Raw genomic sequence first — 19,913 nt, forward strand, 5'->3', positions numbered from 1 at the left:
GCTTTGTTTTCCTTTGTATTTGAGAACACGCATAAGATACAGCACATCATTTCCCTCCCTTGCCCCCCACTGTGACACCATACCCTCTGAGGAGCTCCCAACACATACACTCTCACATTCAAAATCATCCTTTTTTTACAAGCTTCAGACTTTGCAGGGTCACATCCAGCCCCAAGGAAGCAGTATTGTCTGCCTACTTAAACATCTTACATTCCACTTTTCCCTCAAGTTCTGCGTTGCTTTCAACCCGTAAGGCAACAGAACTTGGGCACTGTCAAGTCCCAGATCAACCCACTTGTGAAACAAAGTCACATCACACACAGAGATCACTCATTTCCAGTTCCCTCCTGAGGCAGCCTGGCTCCCAGATACATCATTTAACTGCTTTACACCCAGAACCCTCAATCCCTAACCTCCTAACTTTCACTGCCCCCTCTCTGCAAGATTTCAAGTGGGAACCAGTCCAACTTGAAAATGCACCCTCAGTTGCCCCTCTTCATGGGCTTTCCTTCCTACTTCCCTCCATCCCATGTGAACAGACCTCAAATGTCACACCACCTGGAACTGCTAGTGTCCCAGACACATGGTAACCGCCCCCTGAGCCATGGAGACACCTCTACCCACATAGCAATTATCTCTTTTGACTTGTTATTTGTGAAGAACCTAGAATTTTGTATATTTGTTAAATGGTCACAACATTAAAAAAACAGCCACAGAACAGTTATGGTTAACATACTTATAATTTGATGAAAAGGCAGTGTTTCCTAGATTTCAGGTGTTTTCTTTCTTCTCTGAAAAATTCTTAATTCTTGCCACTGAAACCTGTAAGCAACTGAGTAGCTTCTGCCTGTACCTAAAAAGGAAAAATACATGTAATAGACAGTAGAACTTAAGAAGTTTAAGTTCATAAGGTAGACTGCAGTGTCTAACAGTTTCCAAAAATCAGGATAGCATATTTTAAGAATAAAATTTCTTAGCAATGACTCTTCCACACACCAGAACCTCCCACCCACCTACCCCTTGCCATTTATTTTAGAAATCTCATTTGATTACCTATGTATATCAAACAGGAATAACTCACAAGGATTCATAACATCTGTTGATAATAACTAAGCATATGTTGTACAGAAATTAGGATAAATGTTAATTCATGTTCAAAATGAACACTCTTGTTTTCAACAATATGCATTTAGACAACTTATGTTCTTAAAGACGTTCTTAATTCACTTTTATGTATAAGAGTGCCTCAATGGAAACCTATCTGCCTTACTTCACTGGAGACGTTACCTGTTTATCCTCCTGTGTGTGTGCCGGGTAGTCCTTGGCTTTTAACAGCCAAAAAGCAGCAAGCTTTTTGTTTTGTAGCTTCAAATATGTCTTTCCTAAAAGAAGCAAGTTTTTGCTGTAGAAGTTTGGATCCACTGTTCATAAGAAAGAAAAACAATTATCTCAGAAGAAATAGTATTGCTCTTATTTTTAAAGGCTTTATTTTTTTTTGGTCTAAATTCTGAAAATAAATTTGTGTGGTCAATAAATGATTAGGCTAACTGGGATACTCTTTTATTCAACTCTGTATTATCTCCAAAAGATGCGTAAAACAAGGTAATTGAATATCTACTATGTGTAGGATTCTATTACACACACCTTTCATTTCATCATTTCATGGCATTTTATAAAGCTGATGCTCCATCCAGTCACTGGGAGACAAGCTACCTACCACAGGACAGGGACTTTCCTTTATCACCTTTTTTCCCTGTTGCACCCTAAGTGCCTAGAACATAGCATGCACTCAGCAGACTGTCGAATGAGACATCATGATGATTCACACACTATACCAACACATACTGGATGGGAGCTGCCCTTATGCATAGATGAAACAATCTGCTTTTTTGGAATTTATAATGAAAAGGAGGAACATGAGCACAATGAAATATAATGTAAGAAAGAAAAGATGAGAAACCAAAGAAAAAAGCAACTAACTCTAACAGGTTATACCTGGGCTGAATTGGAGGCCAAGTAGGGTTTTAAACAGAAAAGTGGAGAACATTGTTGGCTGAGGGAAAAACGTCAACACAAAGCCTATGAATGAAAGCATAGTTTCATCTCACAAACTTCATTAATTCTTTACACAGTTTCCATGTATCAGCTTGGGGACCTCTATATTCAAATCATACTTCTTCCTGGATACAATTTACATTCATTTGCTCCTTAACCCAAAACTTTTACTTCTTTCATGTTAACATATTTGCAAGATGACATGTGGATGTGCTTAAGGTTTCCTTGGGGTAAAATGCAAATCATTCATTCATTCATTGATTCATCTCTCATTCAGCAAATTTGCCCAGGACCAGGCTAAACAGCAAGGATGCAACTGCGAGCAAAAAAAGCCCCCATCCTCCCTGCATTTAGCTGTAGACATGGACAAGTATTCACACTGTGGAGTAACAAAAACTCCAATGGGAGAGCTTAAAGGTACTTAAGGCAGAGGAAGGACTTCTAAACAAGACATGGGCCACAAGGAAAGGCTGCCTCATGCAAGTGACCTTTAAGGTAAAAGGTGAGAACAATCAGTTACTGAGGATTTTAGCTCCAGGAGAGCAACACCATGTTTTCCTCAATACTCCTAATCCTTCATTATCTAACACCCTTTTAGGCAAATTCATTCCCATATTTATATTCATGATACATAAAACTACCATCATGAAGATGCCAATGGAAGGCAGTAACAGTAAACTGGAATTAATGTATTAAACAGAGCTAGTTAACACTTAAGACAATTATTCAGAAAAAGTGTTTTTCTTTTTAAATGCTTCGCTGTGCTGGCATGGTAGTTTGGTTAGAGCATCGTCCTAATATGCCAAAGTTGCAGGTTCAATCCCTGGGGTTAGGGCAACATATAAGAATCAATCAATGATTCATAAACAGAACAACAAACTGATGTTCTCAATCTCTCTGAAATCAATAAATTTTTTAAAAAATTTCTTTGCTATCATCTAAGCATTTGAATAAGTCCATATGAGTAGGTTCTCAATTTTAATAGTCTTTGATTTTTCTGATTAAGTTAGAAAAACATTTGCAAAATTTTGGTGTATTTGGTAACACATGTTTATATTCCTTCTCTAATTGTGTTAATATTAAAAAGGATAAACACAGGATGGGCTGGTGTCACTGCAGGCTGCCATTTCTTCCGAGCAAGAGTGACATGAAACTCTTCTGCAACAGGGTAACTGCCCTGGTTTAAAACCAGAGTTTCCATGTAAATGCCTCTAATTAGCTGAGTGATCTTGAGTAAGACGATTAACCTGTGAAGCCTCTGAATTACATCAAATGAAAGACCATTCCAGAATGGCACATCTAAACGCAGTTGGGGCTATTTCTTACTCAAGTGCTCTTTACTGAATAAAACATTAAGAATTATTTGACAATACAAAGGTGTTCAGAATAAATATTTATGTTTTAAAATTTTTATTATTCACAATTTTAATAGTAGTGTCTGAAATATTTTACCTTGCTCTGCCGTTTGAAAGTAGCCTAAGGCCTGTAAAAACAAAGAACCCAAACATAATGAAAAAGATTAAAACGCACTCAATATTAAAAATTTTTCTCTCAAAATCTATTCCTATATTAAATATAAGCCAGGAAGTAGATGAAAACATCTTGAAATAAGGATCAATTTCATCAACAGTGAGAGCTAACATAACAAAACTAAACGTAACACTTAAATCCCCAGAGCACAGATTACGTGGGGACCCTTCTAACCATGACTTGTCCCAAAGCAGCATCACATGCAGAGGAAGACTGTTCACATGCAACTGGGCTATTTTGATCTTTCTTGTTTTAAGTCCTAACAATGACTAGCAGGGGAAACTAGATAAAAATCAAAAGCACAATTTACTCAGTGACACACATGTTGTACCAGTGAATGTTTAAAATCCTTTATTGGTGAAATTCTTATATAAAATGTTATTGAGTCTGAAATTGCTTTTTCTTTTTAACTTGCTCAAACTTCTGACAACTGATTTATTAAAACCATAATTACTTTGTTGTAAGAGAGCTATCTTTCTTCTTAGAATGCATTCTTTTAAATAAATACTTCCCAACTGTGCCCTAATTATATACCTCAAGGGAAAAAGAAAACAAAACATCTCCTTATTATGATACAAGTACTGGGAAAGCTATTTCACAACTGTCTATTTCCCTGCTCTGAAGATTTTGTGAGGAGTAAACCCAAAATGTTTGCCCAGAAACCCTTTTCAAATTTTATCTTCAACAGGAAAAGCAAAAGGCCTTCAGAAAATAACAGAGTATGAGCTTTTTCCTCTTTTTCAATAGAACTTTTTAAAAAAAGTTATCAAGTGCTTTATTTTGCAGGTAAGTGACTTATACAGAATGTGTCTGTAAAACATGCTGAGGAACAGTTGCTCTATTTCCTGTTCTATTTGATGACTTTATTAAATAATAGTATAAATTTCAAACAGAAAATGCAGCTGTTAGCCATTGGTTACTTTACTTGACAATACACCAGCATTATGAGCCTCCAGCCAGAGAAACTGCACTCAAAGAGTCATGGACACAGTGACACATGGACTCAGTGTGCCTGTGCCAGCCACACTGACCAGTCCAGAGGGAGAGCCCTGCAACTGCAGCACACCTCAAAGGTCAGTACTAACTGTGCCAAGCATATCACACACCTCTTCATAGGTGGAGCTGGGAGGGGCTGCAAACAGCATGTTGGCAATTCTTCTTTGATACCAAGGCATTTCAGCAAACGTGTAACACCTAAAGAAGCAAACGTTCATACATCAAATTGCACCTTATTCTCTCTTAAAAGAGAATCAAACAGTTTCTTTTAAACAATTCCTAGTGGACATAATACTTTGTAGGTTAACAGTCATATTGAATTATGCAGACTGACGTTTATACTGACCCATCAACTAGGGTGTATTTTGTGATCAAATATGAACAGTTCACAACAGTACTAGTAATAACTGTCATTCTCCCAGAACGCTTATGGTGTCCCAGGTGCTAAGTTTAGTGAGTTCCTTCCTCTCATCTACTCAACTAATGAAACAGGATCATTACTGTATGTTTTTACATGAGAAAAAGTACTCAGAGAAGTTAAAAAGGATTAAGAAAAATGACAAAACTAAACATGATATGCATGAAAAACAATTGCACCCAACATTTTTAAATGCATATGTTTAAAAGAGTGAGGAAAATGGGCTGACATCCAAAGATCTTGACACCCCTCTGAAGTGAGTAGGAAACAAGTGCTGGGTCTTCGACTACGTCTGAACTTATGTTTACTCACTAGCACCTAACTCAGTGACTGCAGACATTTGATTAGTTTAATTAATGTCCTTTGTCCTGAAGATTTCCCTCTCCGAGAAGTTTGTTTCATGGCAGTTTACATTATCACCTCTTAGAAGACAATAAATATTTAGCCCTGAAGACTACACACAAAGACAGTGCCAGGATTGTGTTCAGAAACTCAGCCAACAAGTAAACAAACTGAAGCACACAGACAAGGTTACACAGAAACAAGATGACATTCAGACTCAGGTGACTTGTTCTCAGATGCACTCAAGGTGCAGGGGTCCTCTAAGGCTCCCTCCCTGTGCACCTCCACAGTGGTAGTGAACCAATTTCACTTTGCCTAGTAAACAGTCATTTTCATCACAGGGAATTTTAAAGTCTACCACAAAGTTCTAATGCCTTTTCAGTCTTAGTACAGTCATCCTCCCTAATCCATGGTTTTCTTTCTGCACCTTCCGTTATCATGGTCAACTGCAGTCCCAAACTATTAAATGGAAAATCCAGAAATAAACAATTCATAAGTTTAAATTGCATGCCCTCCCAAGTAGTGTGATAAAATTTCGTGTGATCTGCACAGTCCCACCCAGGACCTGAATCATCCCTTTGTACAGTGTCCTTGCACTGTAGATGCTCCCACCCATTAGTCACTCAGTAGCTATCTGTTATCGTGTTTGTGTACAGGTCACCCTGATTTTACTTCCTAACAACTCCAAAGCACCAATTAGTGGTGCTGGCAATTCAGATACTCCAAAGAGATGCTGTAAGCACTCCGTTTACGTGAAAAAGGTGTGTGTAGGGGGAAAAAACAGCATATACAGAGTTACCATCTGCAATTTCAGGCAGCCACTGGGGGGTCTTGGACATATGCCCCATGGATAACAGGATGACTGTAGCTATCTCTAAATGATCTGGATAACAACGTTTAACATCATCACAATCAAATTTAGTATTTTCTAATAATATAGGTACAACTGCTAATTAATTTAATGGATTAAAACACTGCCAAGTACTATTTAAAAATATTTTACACCTTGCTTTTCTTACACACTACAAAATAAGGTCATACTAAATACTACTGTAATATTTATTCAAAGAAATTTTCTTACCAAACACCCATTAGGTGAATTGAGGTAGCATCTTTAGGGTTCAATTCAATTGCTTTCTAACAAGAAATGAGAAAATCATTTGTTTTTGAAACAGCAACAGGAACTTTGCTATGTTTACTGAAGAAGCCATGATTTAAAAATAATTTTTTGCAACCTTGCATTTCAGTTCTTCTATGATAATCCATGCCAATTTTCCTCCTTGATTCTTTAATTGGTTAAATTTGTTTCATTACATGATTAAATAAATTATACCAATGTTACAATATTTTACAGAGTTCAGAAACCAATAATAGTGATTCTCAAGATGAGAAAAACAAGAAATATGGAAGTAAAGCTAATTTTAACAGTAATCCACAGTTCTCATGTTTCTTTTTCTAGATTAAAAGAAAAATAAGCAAGTTCTTTTTTGCCTACGTGAATAAAAAGCATTCTTTCTGAGTAGAAGAAAGAAGTACATAATTTTAGAGAGTCTCTTGTATGCAGATTTTGGTCAACTTGCCCATCTATACTTAACCAAGAAAAAATAAATACTATTCATTCGCAGATTTCATTAATAGGATTATGCACAAGGTAAAATACGTTATAAAGTGTCCCTAGTTTCTATTTACTATGTGACATCCTGTGTGATTTAATGTAAAGCATGAACTACAGAATAACTTCAATGAAATTATTCCTCTTATACATTATTGTGTTGAAAACTGCTAAGGAAATCTCAGAGATTAATGCAATACCATTAAAAATAAAAGATCCCTTTTTAAAAATAGACTCCCTAAGCTTTTTTTCTGTACACCAACATTTTCACTTTCAGTTGGGAATGTGTGAGATACACATTTTCAAATATCTGTATTGGTTACCAGTGTGGGCTGTGAAGCCAAACTACCTGGGTTTGAATCACAGCTCATGACTTCTAACTTTTGACCTTGGCATGTTTCTATATTCCTGCCTGGGTCTGCTCTTTGAGAGAATTAAGAAAATACTACACCTCCCAGGTGTAGTATTGTAGTGAAATGAATTGAGGGTTGTAGTGAAAATGAAATGAGCAAGTAATAGGAGGTGCTTAACACAGTAATATCTTTTGTCAGCATTATTTTTACTTAAGTACCAGGCACTTGATTTCTTACTAACACTGATCAATGTCAGTGGCAGTAGTAGAGATGATATAATGAGGCTAACAAGTATGACTTGGCAGAACTCTAGCTTCAATAATATGGGTAAGAATCAACACTCATCAAAAAACTTACTTTCCTATAAATATTGTGATATGACATACCAAAATATATTTTGAAGTAGATATACAACTTTAAGCTATCTTTCCCTATTGCTATTTGAGCTCCACTGGAAAATTAAGCCCTCAAAAAATTATGTAATTGTTTTCTGCATTGTACAAGTACAGGTCTCATGCCATTCTAGATGCAAAAGAAGGAAGTTAATCCACCACAAACATGGTGCCCTGGGCATAAGAATTTAACTTTCTTATGGGATGGGTGAGATGGCTACTCTCAAGCAAACACAGTTTGCTTAATTCCTTCTGACTTTAACTATAATAATGGACTCTGGAATAGTAGGATAAACAATACTAAACACTGTCATTTTAAAATATACTGAACATATATATATATATATATATATATATACATTTGAAAACATATACAAAACATTTTCTTAAATATAACCTATAGCCTTCACTGTTTCTTTAAAGTACACATTAATATACTTTCCTCAATTTTTCATTATTCATACTGGAAGTTATTTGTCATGTATTTCTACATACCAAGGCAGAGTAATTTAGGAGCTATATCTAATGTCACTGAGAAAAATACTCTATTTCATCGAGTCTAAGATACCATAACATCTATGCCATATCATTACATTATGTACCACTTAGAAAGAAAAAGCAATTATAGGATATCACTGGCTATATAATGCAGTCTGATTTCAATGGTCTTAAAATATGACAAATGCATATTATTAAATGGAAATGTGTACACACGCATACGTACTACTGATGCTTGAGTAAGAAGCTAGGTCTCCTGACTCCTCACTCAATGTTGTTTTACACTAGTCATTAAAAAGAAAAACTAGGTATTGAGACTATCACCAGAAAATTCAGAAAAGCTGTTACACAGACTAACATTATCCCTGTACAAGTTTTCATCACTTTCTTTTCCTTTGTATTTTTAAGATGGTCTGGGGGTGTCCAACCCGCAGCCCACAGGCCACATGTAGCCCAGGATGGCTATGAATGTGACCCAACACAAAATTGTAAATTTACTTAAAACATTATGAGATTTGTTGTGATTACATGTTGCAAAGTATTTAATGTGTAGACCAAGATAACTCTTCTTCCAGTATGACCCAGAGACACCAAAAGGTTAGACACCCCTGGGTAGAATATCACAACAGAAATAAACATGCTGGCTTTTCAATGGTGGTTTTGTTTGGAATACAGTGGAATAGGTGTGTATGTGCACCATGGAACACACAGACTTCTGGAGTTTCTGGCAGCTGAGGAAGAGCTTAGCATGAATTAACTTTAAGGGGAGATACTAAAACACACACAGAAAAATCACAGCATAAACAGCACTGTTACTATAGGAATGGAGCAGGGATTGTTTGACTGTTAGAAGAGGCCACACCTTCCAGTATGGGACCCTGCACAGTCCCCTCTCACAGACCGGCCTTGGCCACATGACTTATTTTGGTCAATGGGATATTACCAAGTGTGATGCAAGTTTGCACACTGGGACTTTTCCCTTGGAATGCTCATTCTTGGAAGCCAGCAATCACAGTAAGGAAGCATGGGCCAGCCTGGCTGGTGTGACTCAGTGGACTAAGCACTAGCCTGTGAAACAAAGGGTCGCTGGTTTGCTTCCTAGTTAGGGCACATGCGTGGGTTGAAGGCCAGGTCCCCAGTGGGAGGCATGTGAAAGGCAACCACACATTGATGTTTCTCTTCCTTCCCCCCGCCATCTATAAATAAATAAATAAATAAATAAATAAATAAATATCTTTTAAAAAATTACTAAAAGAAAAAGAAGCATGGGCCAATGACTAAATGGACAGAAACCATTGAAGACAACAGGCCATCCCATACACCTGTCCCAGCCAAGGGGCCAGATGAATGCAGTTCTCAGTCAGCTGGGCTACCCCAAGCAGAACAGAAGCACTTGGTATTGTCAATCTACAGAACTGGCAGAAATAACCTGCCACTGCTTGAGGCCACTAAATTTGAGGTGGTTTGTTAAACAGCAAGGAATTAGTGAAGCAAATCTACTCAGAAAGCTAATGGCTTTTTCAATTCAGCAGTACCTCAAAATGCTCCTTGATAACATAGGCATTTGCAATTTTAGCCTTGATGCCTTCGTAATCTCCAACATCACTAATACAGATCGCATACCACTAAAAATAAAAGAAAAAAGGTGTAAGAAGAACAATACTTAATAGTCCATTCAATACAAGGTAAAAGTGAATAATTATTCCTCAGTAGTCATTCTCATGTTACTCTCATTGAGCGTAAATACCATGTTATATACATGGAATATATGAAGAAAAGTGGCCATGGTCCTTAGGAACTCAAGGATGGCACATCTTTACAGAGAAACAGAGTACAAATCCGAGAGCAGAGAGGATTTAATCTCTGAGGAAGTCATCAACACAGTACAGTAATGATTCATGTCTACAGTCTGAGTATAAATTTAGAAAAACCTGTAATTCTGTAACTCATTTTATTTTCTCACTCTTTTTCTGGGAGCTACCTCTCCACATCTGCATCATTATAGTAATAACAGCTGCCATCTGTCAATTGTGACCCACAGCCATACTTGGACAACAGACACAAACTGAGACAATCTAAGTTTCTTCTCTAAGAATTCAATACAAACTATCCAAGCTTTGTAAATACAGGTGCTATGGAAAGTCACAGAACTCAGGATAAGAAAAAGTCTTTAGTGACAAAGCTGCAGAGAAGAGCCCACAGCCTCAGATCAATTGAGCCAGTGTTTCTGGAAGCCATTTTAAATACACCTGCCTTTGCATTCTGTGAAATAAAATAGTTTCCAGAATAAACACCCCCCCTTTTTGTTTGAACTTATTTCTGTGGGATTTTAATTATTTTAACCAGAAAGATTTAAACAAACTTCTGTTTTGATCTATTCCCCACCAAAATACTTTGTATCTTTCAATGTTTCTTAAAAATAAAAATACTATTTTTCACAGACATACCCCTCTAATAGTCTAAATCCAGATGACTGGAGGGGTCACATGGGGTCTCAAACCTGGTGCTCTGAGCTTCTGCCACATCTCAGGACTCTGGGTAAAATCACCTTCTCTTACATACTTAACTATCACCTACATGCAAAGCAAACACATTCTCCCCTAAGTTGGCATTTCATGATTTACAATTAGTTAATGATCAATCATCAAGAGTTGTTGGTAGGAGGGGTGATCATGAGTGGTTTTTATTTCCATATTTGTACACTTTGAATTTCCAAAATGGCTATTGTCTATAATGAATTCACATTATCTTTAAAGAAAACTTTTAAGCAGATATTCTAGTCAAGAAGGGATAATAGATCCTATATTTACCTTCTTGCCTGAAACACTAAAATCCAGACAAAATATAATAAAGATTTTTGAGATACCACACATAAGCAACAGTGACACCTGAGAGACAAGGTGAGCCTAATAGTTTCCTCTACAATCAGGAACAAGACAAGAATTGCCATTCCAACACTGTGCTGTGAGCTCTAGCCAAGGAAGTTGGGCAAGATAAGAAAGGAAAGAGTAAAACTATCTCTACTTATAGATGACATGATCTTATATAGAAAACCCTAAAGATTATACAATGAGTCTAGCAAAGCTGTAAGATATAAAAATCAATATGCAAAAATTAGTTGCATTCCTATACACTAGCAATGAACAACCTGAAAATGAAATTAAGATAATATAAATTACAATAGCATCAAAAAGATATCAAAGCAACCTAAGTGTCCATCAACAGACGAATGGATAAAAAGGTAGTATATAAATACAATGGAATATTGCTGAGTCATGAAAAGAATGAAAATTTACATTTGTAACAACATGGATGGACCTAGAGGATATTATGCTAATAAATTAGGGAGAGAAAGACAAAAACCATGTGATTTCATTGATATGTGGAATCTACAAAACTGCACAAAACAGCCCTGACTGGTGTGGCTCAGCTGGTTGGGCATCATCCCACAAAGGGCAGCCTGTTCAATTCCTAGTCAGGGCACATGCCTAAGTTGTGGGATTGGTTCCCAGCTGAGTTGCATACAAGAGGCAACCAATTCATATTTCTCTTCCACACATTTCTCTCCCTCTCTTTATCCCTGCCCTTTCCCTAAAAATAATATATAATCTTAATAAAATAAAAAAGATCAACAAAACAGAAACATTCATCAATACAGAGAACAAACTGGTGATCACCAGATGGGGGGTTGGTTTGGGAGCTGGGTGAAAAAAGTGAAGGGATTAAGTACAGATTAGTAGTTACAAAGAATCACAGGGATGTAATAAAGTACAGCATAGGGAATCTAGTCAATAATATTGTGATAACTTTGTATGGTGCCGGGTGGGTACTAAACTTATCGAAGGGTCACTCTGTAAGATATATAAATGCCTAACTACTATGTTGTACACCTAAAACTAATATAATATTAAATGTCATCTGCAATTGAAAAATTAATTTCTTTAAAAGAATGTTAGCAAAAGGACAAAAAAGCAAGACTTATCACCTGCTTTCAAAAAGTGTATGTTGCCCTGGCTGGTGTGCTTCAGTGGACTGAGTGCCAGCCTGCGAACCAAAGGGTTGCCACTTCAATTCCCAGTTAGGGCACATGCCTGGGTTGCAAGCCAAGTCCCCAGTAGGGGGCATGCAAGAGGCAACCACACATTGATTCTTCTCTCCCTCTTTCTCCCTCCCTTCCCCTGTCTAAAGATAAATAAAATCTTTTTTAAAAATTAGTATATGTTAAATATAAAGATACAAATAGATTAAAAAACAGAAAAGGATATAACATATTAACATTAAAAGAAAACAAGAATAGCTACATTAATATCAGACATAGTAGGAATAAAACGAAGAATAATTCTAGAGGTAAAAATTATCATCTTACAATGATAGAGGTCAATGCATCAAGAAAATGAAACAATATTGAATGTTTACATTCCTAATAACAGCACTTTAAAAGTACATTGTGGCAGCATACCCTCTCCATACTGTTCTCAGCTGTGCTCATGCTGGCCCTCTCTAGAATGCCTTCTGCTCCGACTTAGCATCCCACCTTTGCCCAACTTACCCAGGCCAATGTCTTCTTTCCTGAGTGGACTTTGCTTTCCATTCTAGCTCACTTTTCTGTCTACCCTGAACTCCTCAAGTCCTTAGTCCTCTGAACCATTCTCCTCAGGCACTTGGGCCCTATCATCATACTGTTTGGTCTTCAGCTAGAATGAGAGCTCTTTAAAGCTATAGATGATGTTCTGTATGACTCTGCCCTCCATCCAAATGTCTAGCAAAGAAATGGACAAAGAGGATCATGCTCACTTTGTTTCAGAATTGGGGGTTCTATACCCTTTCCCCATGCCCCAGCCTCCGCCTCATCTCGCTCAATGTGAATTTTTGTTCCCATGAGGACTTCTGGCTCTTGATCAACTCCACAGATCACAATGGACAGTTACAGTAGCTGGTGGGGGAGCTTCAGGCTGCCGAGGAGACAAGATGTATATAGCATATTTTGCCATGTATAATGAACTCCCATGTATAAAGTGCACCCACGTTTCCGGCTCAAACTTTCAGAGAAAAAAGTCTTCCATTTTAATTTTTTAATTTAATTATTTATACTTAGATACTTGTTTTTGTATTATAAAGGAATTTTAGCACTTATTTTTGAACATATGGATATCATTATTGCTTTCTAGTTATACTTTTAACACATAAGCATAAATAGAAGAATTAAAAACATTTATACAGATACAGAATTAGTACTACCCATGTATAATGCACATCCTTATTTTTCCCTCAAAAATTTGGGGAAAAAAGTGCGTGTTACACATGGTAAAATATGGTAATTGGCCACATACTCCTAGAGCACTACCTGAAGAGCAGGAGCTGGAATTATTGCTGAATTGTGGCCATGTACAAGAACACCTTGGCTGGTCAATTCTTTGGCCACATACACATGAATGAGGTTGAAGTCTTCTATGACAAGGAAACCCTGAGCTGGCTGCTATCTATAGTCTTTCTGGCACCTAGCACCACCACTTACATTAGCCTTAATCCTGGTTACAGGTCTACCAAACAGATGACAACTACCTGGGAAGCTCTCATGTGGTCCTGAATCACAAGACCTACATCCTGAATCTCACTCAGGCAAATGAGTGGGAAGCCACTCCGCATTGGCGCCTCCTCTACAGGGCTCGAGAAAACTACAGACTGCCCAATGCACTGCCTGCTGCCTGGCACGAGCTGGTATACCACATGAGGGGAGACACACAGCTATTTCAGACTTTCTGGTCTCTCTACCGTAAGGGCCACCCACCCTTTGATCCCTGTGGCTCACCCTACTGCCTCACTACTCTGTGCTCAGCTCTCAGCAGGCTCCCAGAGCCCTGCTCTGTGTTGCCACCTGTTGTCAGATGCAAGCTTCTCTGATGTCTGGAGCTTGTGGCCATGCCCACGGCTCTACTAGCACTCAGAGTTGGGAAAGTGCATGTCTTAGGATGGGAGCAAAAACCCCAGAGGGCCACTGTGGGGAGAAGAATGTCGGTGAAGACCCTATCCTAGGCCCCAAGTACACAGGGGAAACAGCACCTGCCTTCCTGGAACTGGGTTAGCAAGACATGAAAGAGGGTTGGCAGCTCTGCCTGTTCAGAGCATCTAGGCTATTCTCCGGCAGAGGTCTCCACTGGCACTGCCATTGGCAGACCAGATGGAGCTGCCACAACAGGCCTGTGCTGGCCAGCCAGGAACACTATACTGCTGCTGCTACCTGTCTGGCTTCCAGGCATTTAAAATAAAGATAAGAGATTCGGACTCAAAAGAATTAAAAATAAATAAATAAAAGTGTATGTTGTAAAAACTAATATAATTGCAAAAAGCAACGGACAAAATCTATAATTGGAGATTTCACTCCACTCTCAATGATTGGTAGGATAAGTAGACAGAAATCAGTAAGGATACAGATGACTGGATCACCACTATCAACAACTGGATCTCAACATTTCTAAGATACTCTCAACAGCAGTGGAATGAACACGCACAAACAGCATTTACAAAGATGGGACCATATTCTGAGCCACAAAAGAAATCTCAACAAATCTAAAGGATTTATATCTGTTTTATCCTTAATATAAAACATGTGTGTGTATGCATGCAAGCATCACAGGGAGGGGAGGTTGGGGGAGTGGGCCAGGAAACTGGCCCTTAAAGGGAGCATTTGGAAATGTCACAACGATCTGGGACTCTACTGAGGACAGTCCAACAGGATAAAGTGATGTCCTAATCCAAAATATCAATAATGCCTCATATTCTCCCCAGTGTCCGTTGAAAACCATTGTTCTATCCAGTTAGGAAATCCATCAAGTAGTGGAGCTTACATGTGAAAAGTTATACTTGGTCTCACAGAACAGAAATAGAATGTGAGGAAAATGAGAAAAAAATCTGTCAAGTTTTTGTACTACTAGGAGTAAAGATATAGGTAATTCATGAAAATAAGCATTCACAGAAATAATTTATCAAATAAACTTATGAAGGTAGAGTTAAGTATTCAAGACTAAAAAGGAAAAAACTTCTTTTTGAAGAAAGTGTTATAAAAATACATCTCTTCCCTACTTTAACATAGAGAATGATCTTTCCATGTAAACTGGGGATAATTGATAGATGTAGACCAGTTTAACCTTCAGTACATGGTAACCATTGTTACTTTAGGCAACTTACCTTATGAGCCGCAAAACTTGCTTCATTTTTCTCTAGTGCTCTTTTTGCATACTCTAGGGCTTCATATACCAGGGCCTTTTTCTCCTCTTCTGAGGTTCTGCTAAGCTGAGCCACATCACGTGATGCCCGAGCCAAACGCCACAGTAACTCTGCATCTTCACTAATTTGAAGTCGATATAAAACCACCACTTTAGTTTGCATTTTTAAAAACTGTCAAAGGTCACATCACTAATGGATACATATGGTCTTTCAGGACAGTGAGGGTATAGCAAGCAACATGGTATCAAATGCCATTATCCATGTTAAATTTGTTATTTTCTCTCCCACAGCTTTCTTTAATGAGAAATTACCTACACAGTATTTAGTATTATACATAAATATTAACCTACTGTATCTGAAATATTACCTTCCTTAGAAAATATCTTTGCATTTGAATTCTCCAAACACTTGCCCTATAATATGCAACATATAACTTGAGGCTTACTACTTACACTGGGCTTCAGAGAGCACATCATACACATCGACTTGACAAAGAGGGTCTGTTTTAAAATACAAAATTGTTGTACCCTAGCCCCACATACAGTATCTGGCACAGAACAGATATATGATAAGTACGTATTAATGAATGACTGAGTACAATGTAACCTCTAAATGAATTCATGCCACAAGACAGGCATATTTCAAGTAAGGGCACTCGACTCCTTGAAGAACTTCCACTTAAATATAATTATATAAAATAATAAATGTTTAATAAATAAAACAGTAATTAAAATTAAGAACTAGAAATAGTTTTAAAACTAGCCTTAAATTCCTTTTTATTAAATATCTGCCTTTAAGCCTACTATATTATATACAGGGTGAGGCAAAAGCAGGTTCACAGTTGTTAGTATGAAAAATAATACAATAAATAATAAATAATATAATAAACTGTTTTATATACTCACAACTATAAACCTACTTTTGCCTTCCCTGTATTTCTTAACAAAAAGTGGTATTCACATAAAATTTTTAAACTAAAGGAAGCAACAGTATATTTATAATTCAACGAATATGGAGTAACTACCTAACAGCTTACTTTTCAAGTGATTACTGAAGTGAGCTTAAAATGCCAAGCCAGCCTTCTCAAGTTACTGAGGGAACCATGGAAGGAGAGATGGGTCCTATAGACATTTAGGAAGTAAAATGATGCATCTTGAGAATCTAAGAAAGGCAGTAGAATAGGAGATGAGGTTAATCAGTGACCTGGAAATGCCTTTTTTGACTCACTTTTTAGGGGTGGATGTACCCCACCTCTATCTTCCCCCTAAATGAATACACACTGATACTCTGGACTGAACAAGTAAACTATTTTTTTTAAAGGGAGGTATTTTTAGTTTCTCTAAAGACTGAGTTTCTAACATGATACACAGATACCATTCATTGGAGTCATATAACCACCCAAATTCATTAAAATCTTGTACTTATTAAGAAATTAATTTCTAAGAAATGAAAATATATAATATAGATGACATATTCAGCAACTTAACTTGTATGATCCAAAGCAAACTAACAAAATAGAAAAAGCATTTCAATATTCTACTATAATAAGTAGAACCACCTTTTCTAAACCAATGACATACAGCATTTGCAAATTATTTAACATAAGAAAGAAATGGCCTGCTACAAATGAAGCTCTAAGAAATATAACTTTGGCCCTGGCCAGTATGGCTCCGTGCATTCAGCCCTGGCCTGTCCCTGTTTTGATTCCCAATCAGAGCACATGCCTGGGTTGCAGCCAGGTCCCCAGTAGGGGGGGGGCACTTGAGAGTCAACCACACATTGATGTTTCTCCCTCTTTCTCCCTCCCCTCCCTTCTCTAGAAATAAATAAAGTCTTTAAAAAAAAGCAATACTATTTTGAAGTAAAAATCTTTAAAAAACTATAGACTCGTAGCACTAAGACTCATTTTAAGTGTTAAATAACATGAGAATGTTGAGGAAACCATAAACCCAGGCCTGTCACATTCTGCTCACCTTTCTTTGTACAGGGTCAGCAACTGATAGAGTTTTTCCGTTTCTCCACTTTCATAGAGGTAGTCTGCTTGTTGGAGTATTTCTTCAACTCTGAAGACTATAAATGAAAATAGCACAGTAAGGTAGGTCTTCCCAAGCCAGATAACAACAATTCTAAGAAACACAAACTCATATATAAGCAAAGAAAATTAGACCCAAAATCCTGAAGTATCTAAACACAAGTGTAATAGAAATAATTATGAAACTATCATAGTCAGTGATTTATTTATACCATGGAAAATAAAAAATTAGACAACTTATTTTGGTACTAAAATTGGTATACTTTTTAATGAGAAAAGGAACTTCCTGTGACAAGTTATGGTATCCTTGTCCTCCAGTCTTTGATGTTGCCACTGTTATGTACCATCCACTGTAGAAAATGATCACATAACATCCACTTTCAGTATTGAAAATTATTAATTTGCATGTACTGAACCACACTGTTTTACTAGATTCACTTTATCACCTGACTTATATAGATACTTTACTGAAAAAGAGTCAAATCTGTCATCAAAAACTTAGATGGAATTAACTGTATGGAGAATCTGAAACTTACCTGATTCACACTGTATTCCAACCAATTCATTTACTAGATTAGACATTATCCCCAAACACATAAACCTTACAGACAGTATAAGGCTCTGAAGCTGACCAGTTACTGGTAAAAATTAAATATGAATTTCAAGATATTCTAATTGTTACTAAAGAGAGACATTGAATTTTGTTTTTTATAAGGGTGCTTATTAGTCCTATGAATGAACCAACATTCCAATGTATTGAGTTTAATTTATTTATCTTGGAATGCTTTAATTAATCATAGTGTATTTGAGGTTAAATTTTTGAAATATTAAAACCTAAATCATCAAAAAAGAAAAAAATGAATGAGAAAAGCAGATGAAGTATTTTTTATTGTTAACATCATGATATAATCATACTAGTTTAAGAAAAATTAAATGACAACAGCGAAGAAACCCTTGAAGTCTTTTTTTCTTCTTTAATCTTATCTCAATCTCTTTAGGGGCTAAAGTTTAATACTGAGTTAGCCAAAAAGTTTCATTTTTTTCTGTATGATGGCTCTAGTAGTGCTTAGTTGTCTTTAACTTTATTCAAAGCAATTTTGTTAGATTGTATTGTGACAGCTGTCATATCAGCGTGCATTTAAAAGTCAAAATTGGTGAACTTTTGTGCATCCATTTTAATACTGAAGATAGAAGATATGCAACATTTTTGGCATATTATTTTGGCATATTCCTAATCCCTGGAATATGGGGAACCGATCAGCATGGCAATGGCAAATGCAGTCCAGCACTGATCCGGAAAACCGATCAATGCAAGGCAGCACACAGGAGCCAGGTATGCAGATTGGCTTTCCCATGGGGAATCAGGTCTGCATTGTACCTAGGCTGCTATGAGACTTGTTTTTGCTAAAACTCCCTCACTCTGAACTAAGAATGCAGATGTTTAATGTCTATCTCTGAAGCAACTCCCTAAAGTCTGTGCTAAGATGTCCCAAGGACAAAATGTAACCAAATCGATCATTTTTATTGTTCCCTTGCATTTGCTTTTTTTTTGTGTTTTTTGCTATCTGTAAGAAAACTAAATCTAGAAATAATGAGAACCTTTTGATGTAATGCAACTGGAAAGCAGTAAAAGCCTGTCCAGGCAAGGGTCAGTGTGCTCTCCTCTTGAGAGAGTGGCCATGACATCCCTTTTTCTCCACAGGAGTCGGTAGTCTGTGTGAGTTTGTGTACCACATCCACAACACATAGACTCAGGAGGGCCAGAGTCTGCATCACTAGAACCTATAAAAATGTGCAGCCTACATAATAAAGGGGAGTTAAATTCATAGGTGGAATTAAGGTTGCTAACCAGCTAACCTCAAAATAGGAAATGATCTTGAATTAGCCAGGTGCGTCCAGGATTGTAACAAAAGTCCCTAAAAGTGGGCAAGGGAAGCAGAAGAAAAAAGTCAGAGAACTATGACAATGGAGTTGAGATCAGAGTGATATGAATGTCACTATGAATAGGGAGGAAAGGGGTTTTCAGTCAAGAAATGTGGGAAGCCTCTAAAAGCTGAAAACACTAGGAACATTCTCCCCTCAAGCCTCCAAAAGAACACAGCTCTGCTGACTCCTTGACTTGAACAGAGTGGGACCCATTTGGGGGTTCTGCACTATGAACTGGAAGACAGTAAGTCACTAAGTGTGTGGAAACTTACGTTTATAGCATTAAATATACTGACTTGGCATATTGAAATGTGTATATGGCATGTATAAGTAGAAAAGTCACATTTAATTCTATTCATTGATTTTATCTTCCACACTCTGAGGAGCCTGATAGAGATATTGTCCTTAACATAATCCAGGAACTCTACAATCATCACCCATGTAACTTTTTTAAAATGTAGAAATCTAGTAAATAATTTAACTTATTTGTGTGTATTATACTTTTATAACTTAAATCACTCATCTCCAATTTCTT

General features: G+C 37.1%; 1 protein-coding gene and 1 pseudogene across 7 annotated transcripts in view; one reads left to right on the top strand and one right to left on the bottom strand.

Moving 5' to 3' along the window:
* Positions 1-721: 721 nt before the first annotated feature.
* RMDN1 (regulator of microtubule dynamics 1) overlaps positions 722-19,913 on the bottom strand; it is a 36,750-nt gene continuing 17,558 nt past the window's right edge. For 6 of the 7 annotated variants that reach the window (XM_045849392.1, XM_045849389.1, XM_045849388.1 and 3 more), the window contains 8 exons: positions 17,394-17,490; positions 15,382-15,541; positions 9,732-9,821; positions 6,423-6,478; positions 4,692-4,779; positions 3,508-3,538; positions 1,288-1,421; positions 722-853 (listed from right to left, as the gene is read on the bottom strand). In XM_045849392.1, the coding sequence (XP_045705348.1) occupies positions 803-853; positions 1,288-1,421; positions 3,508-3,538; positions 4,692-4,779; positions 6,423-6,478; positions 9,732-9,821; positions 15,382-15,541; positions 17,394-17,490 (707 nt within the window). In that variant the 3' untranslated portion in view covers positions 722-802. The remainder of the gene's footprint in view (positions 854-1,287; positions 1,422-3,507; positions 3,539-4,691; positions 4,780-6,422; positions 6,479-9,731; positions 9,822-15,381; positions 15,542-17,393; positions 17,491-19,913) is intronic. The other variant, XM_045849387.1, reaches the window with a different exon arrangement.
* Positions 12,983-15,353, top strand: LOC123825772 (annotated as a pseudogene).

Source organism: Phyllostomus hastatus, unplaced genomic scaffold (genome assembly GCF_019186645.2).
Source record: "Phyllostomus hastatus isolate PE091 unplaced genomic scaffold, TTU_PhHast_1.1 phas_contig_65, whole genome shotgun sequence".
NCBI classification, from domain to species: domain Eukaryota; kingdom Metazoa; phylum Chordata; class Mammalia; order Chiroptera; family Phyllostomidae; genus Phyllostomus; species Phyllostomus hastatus.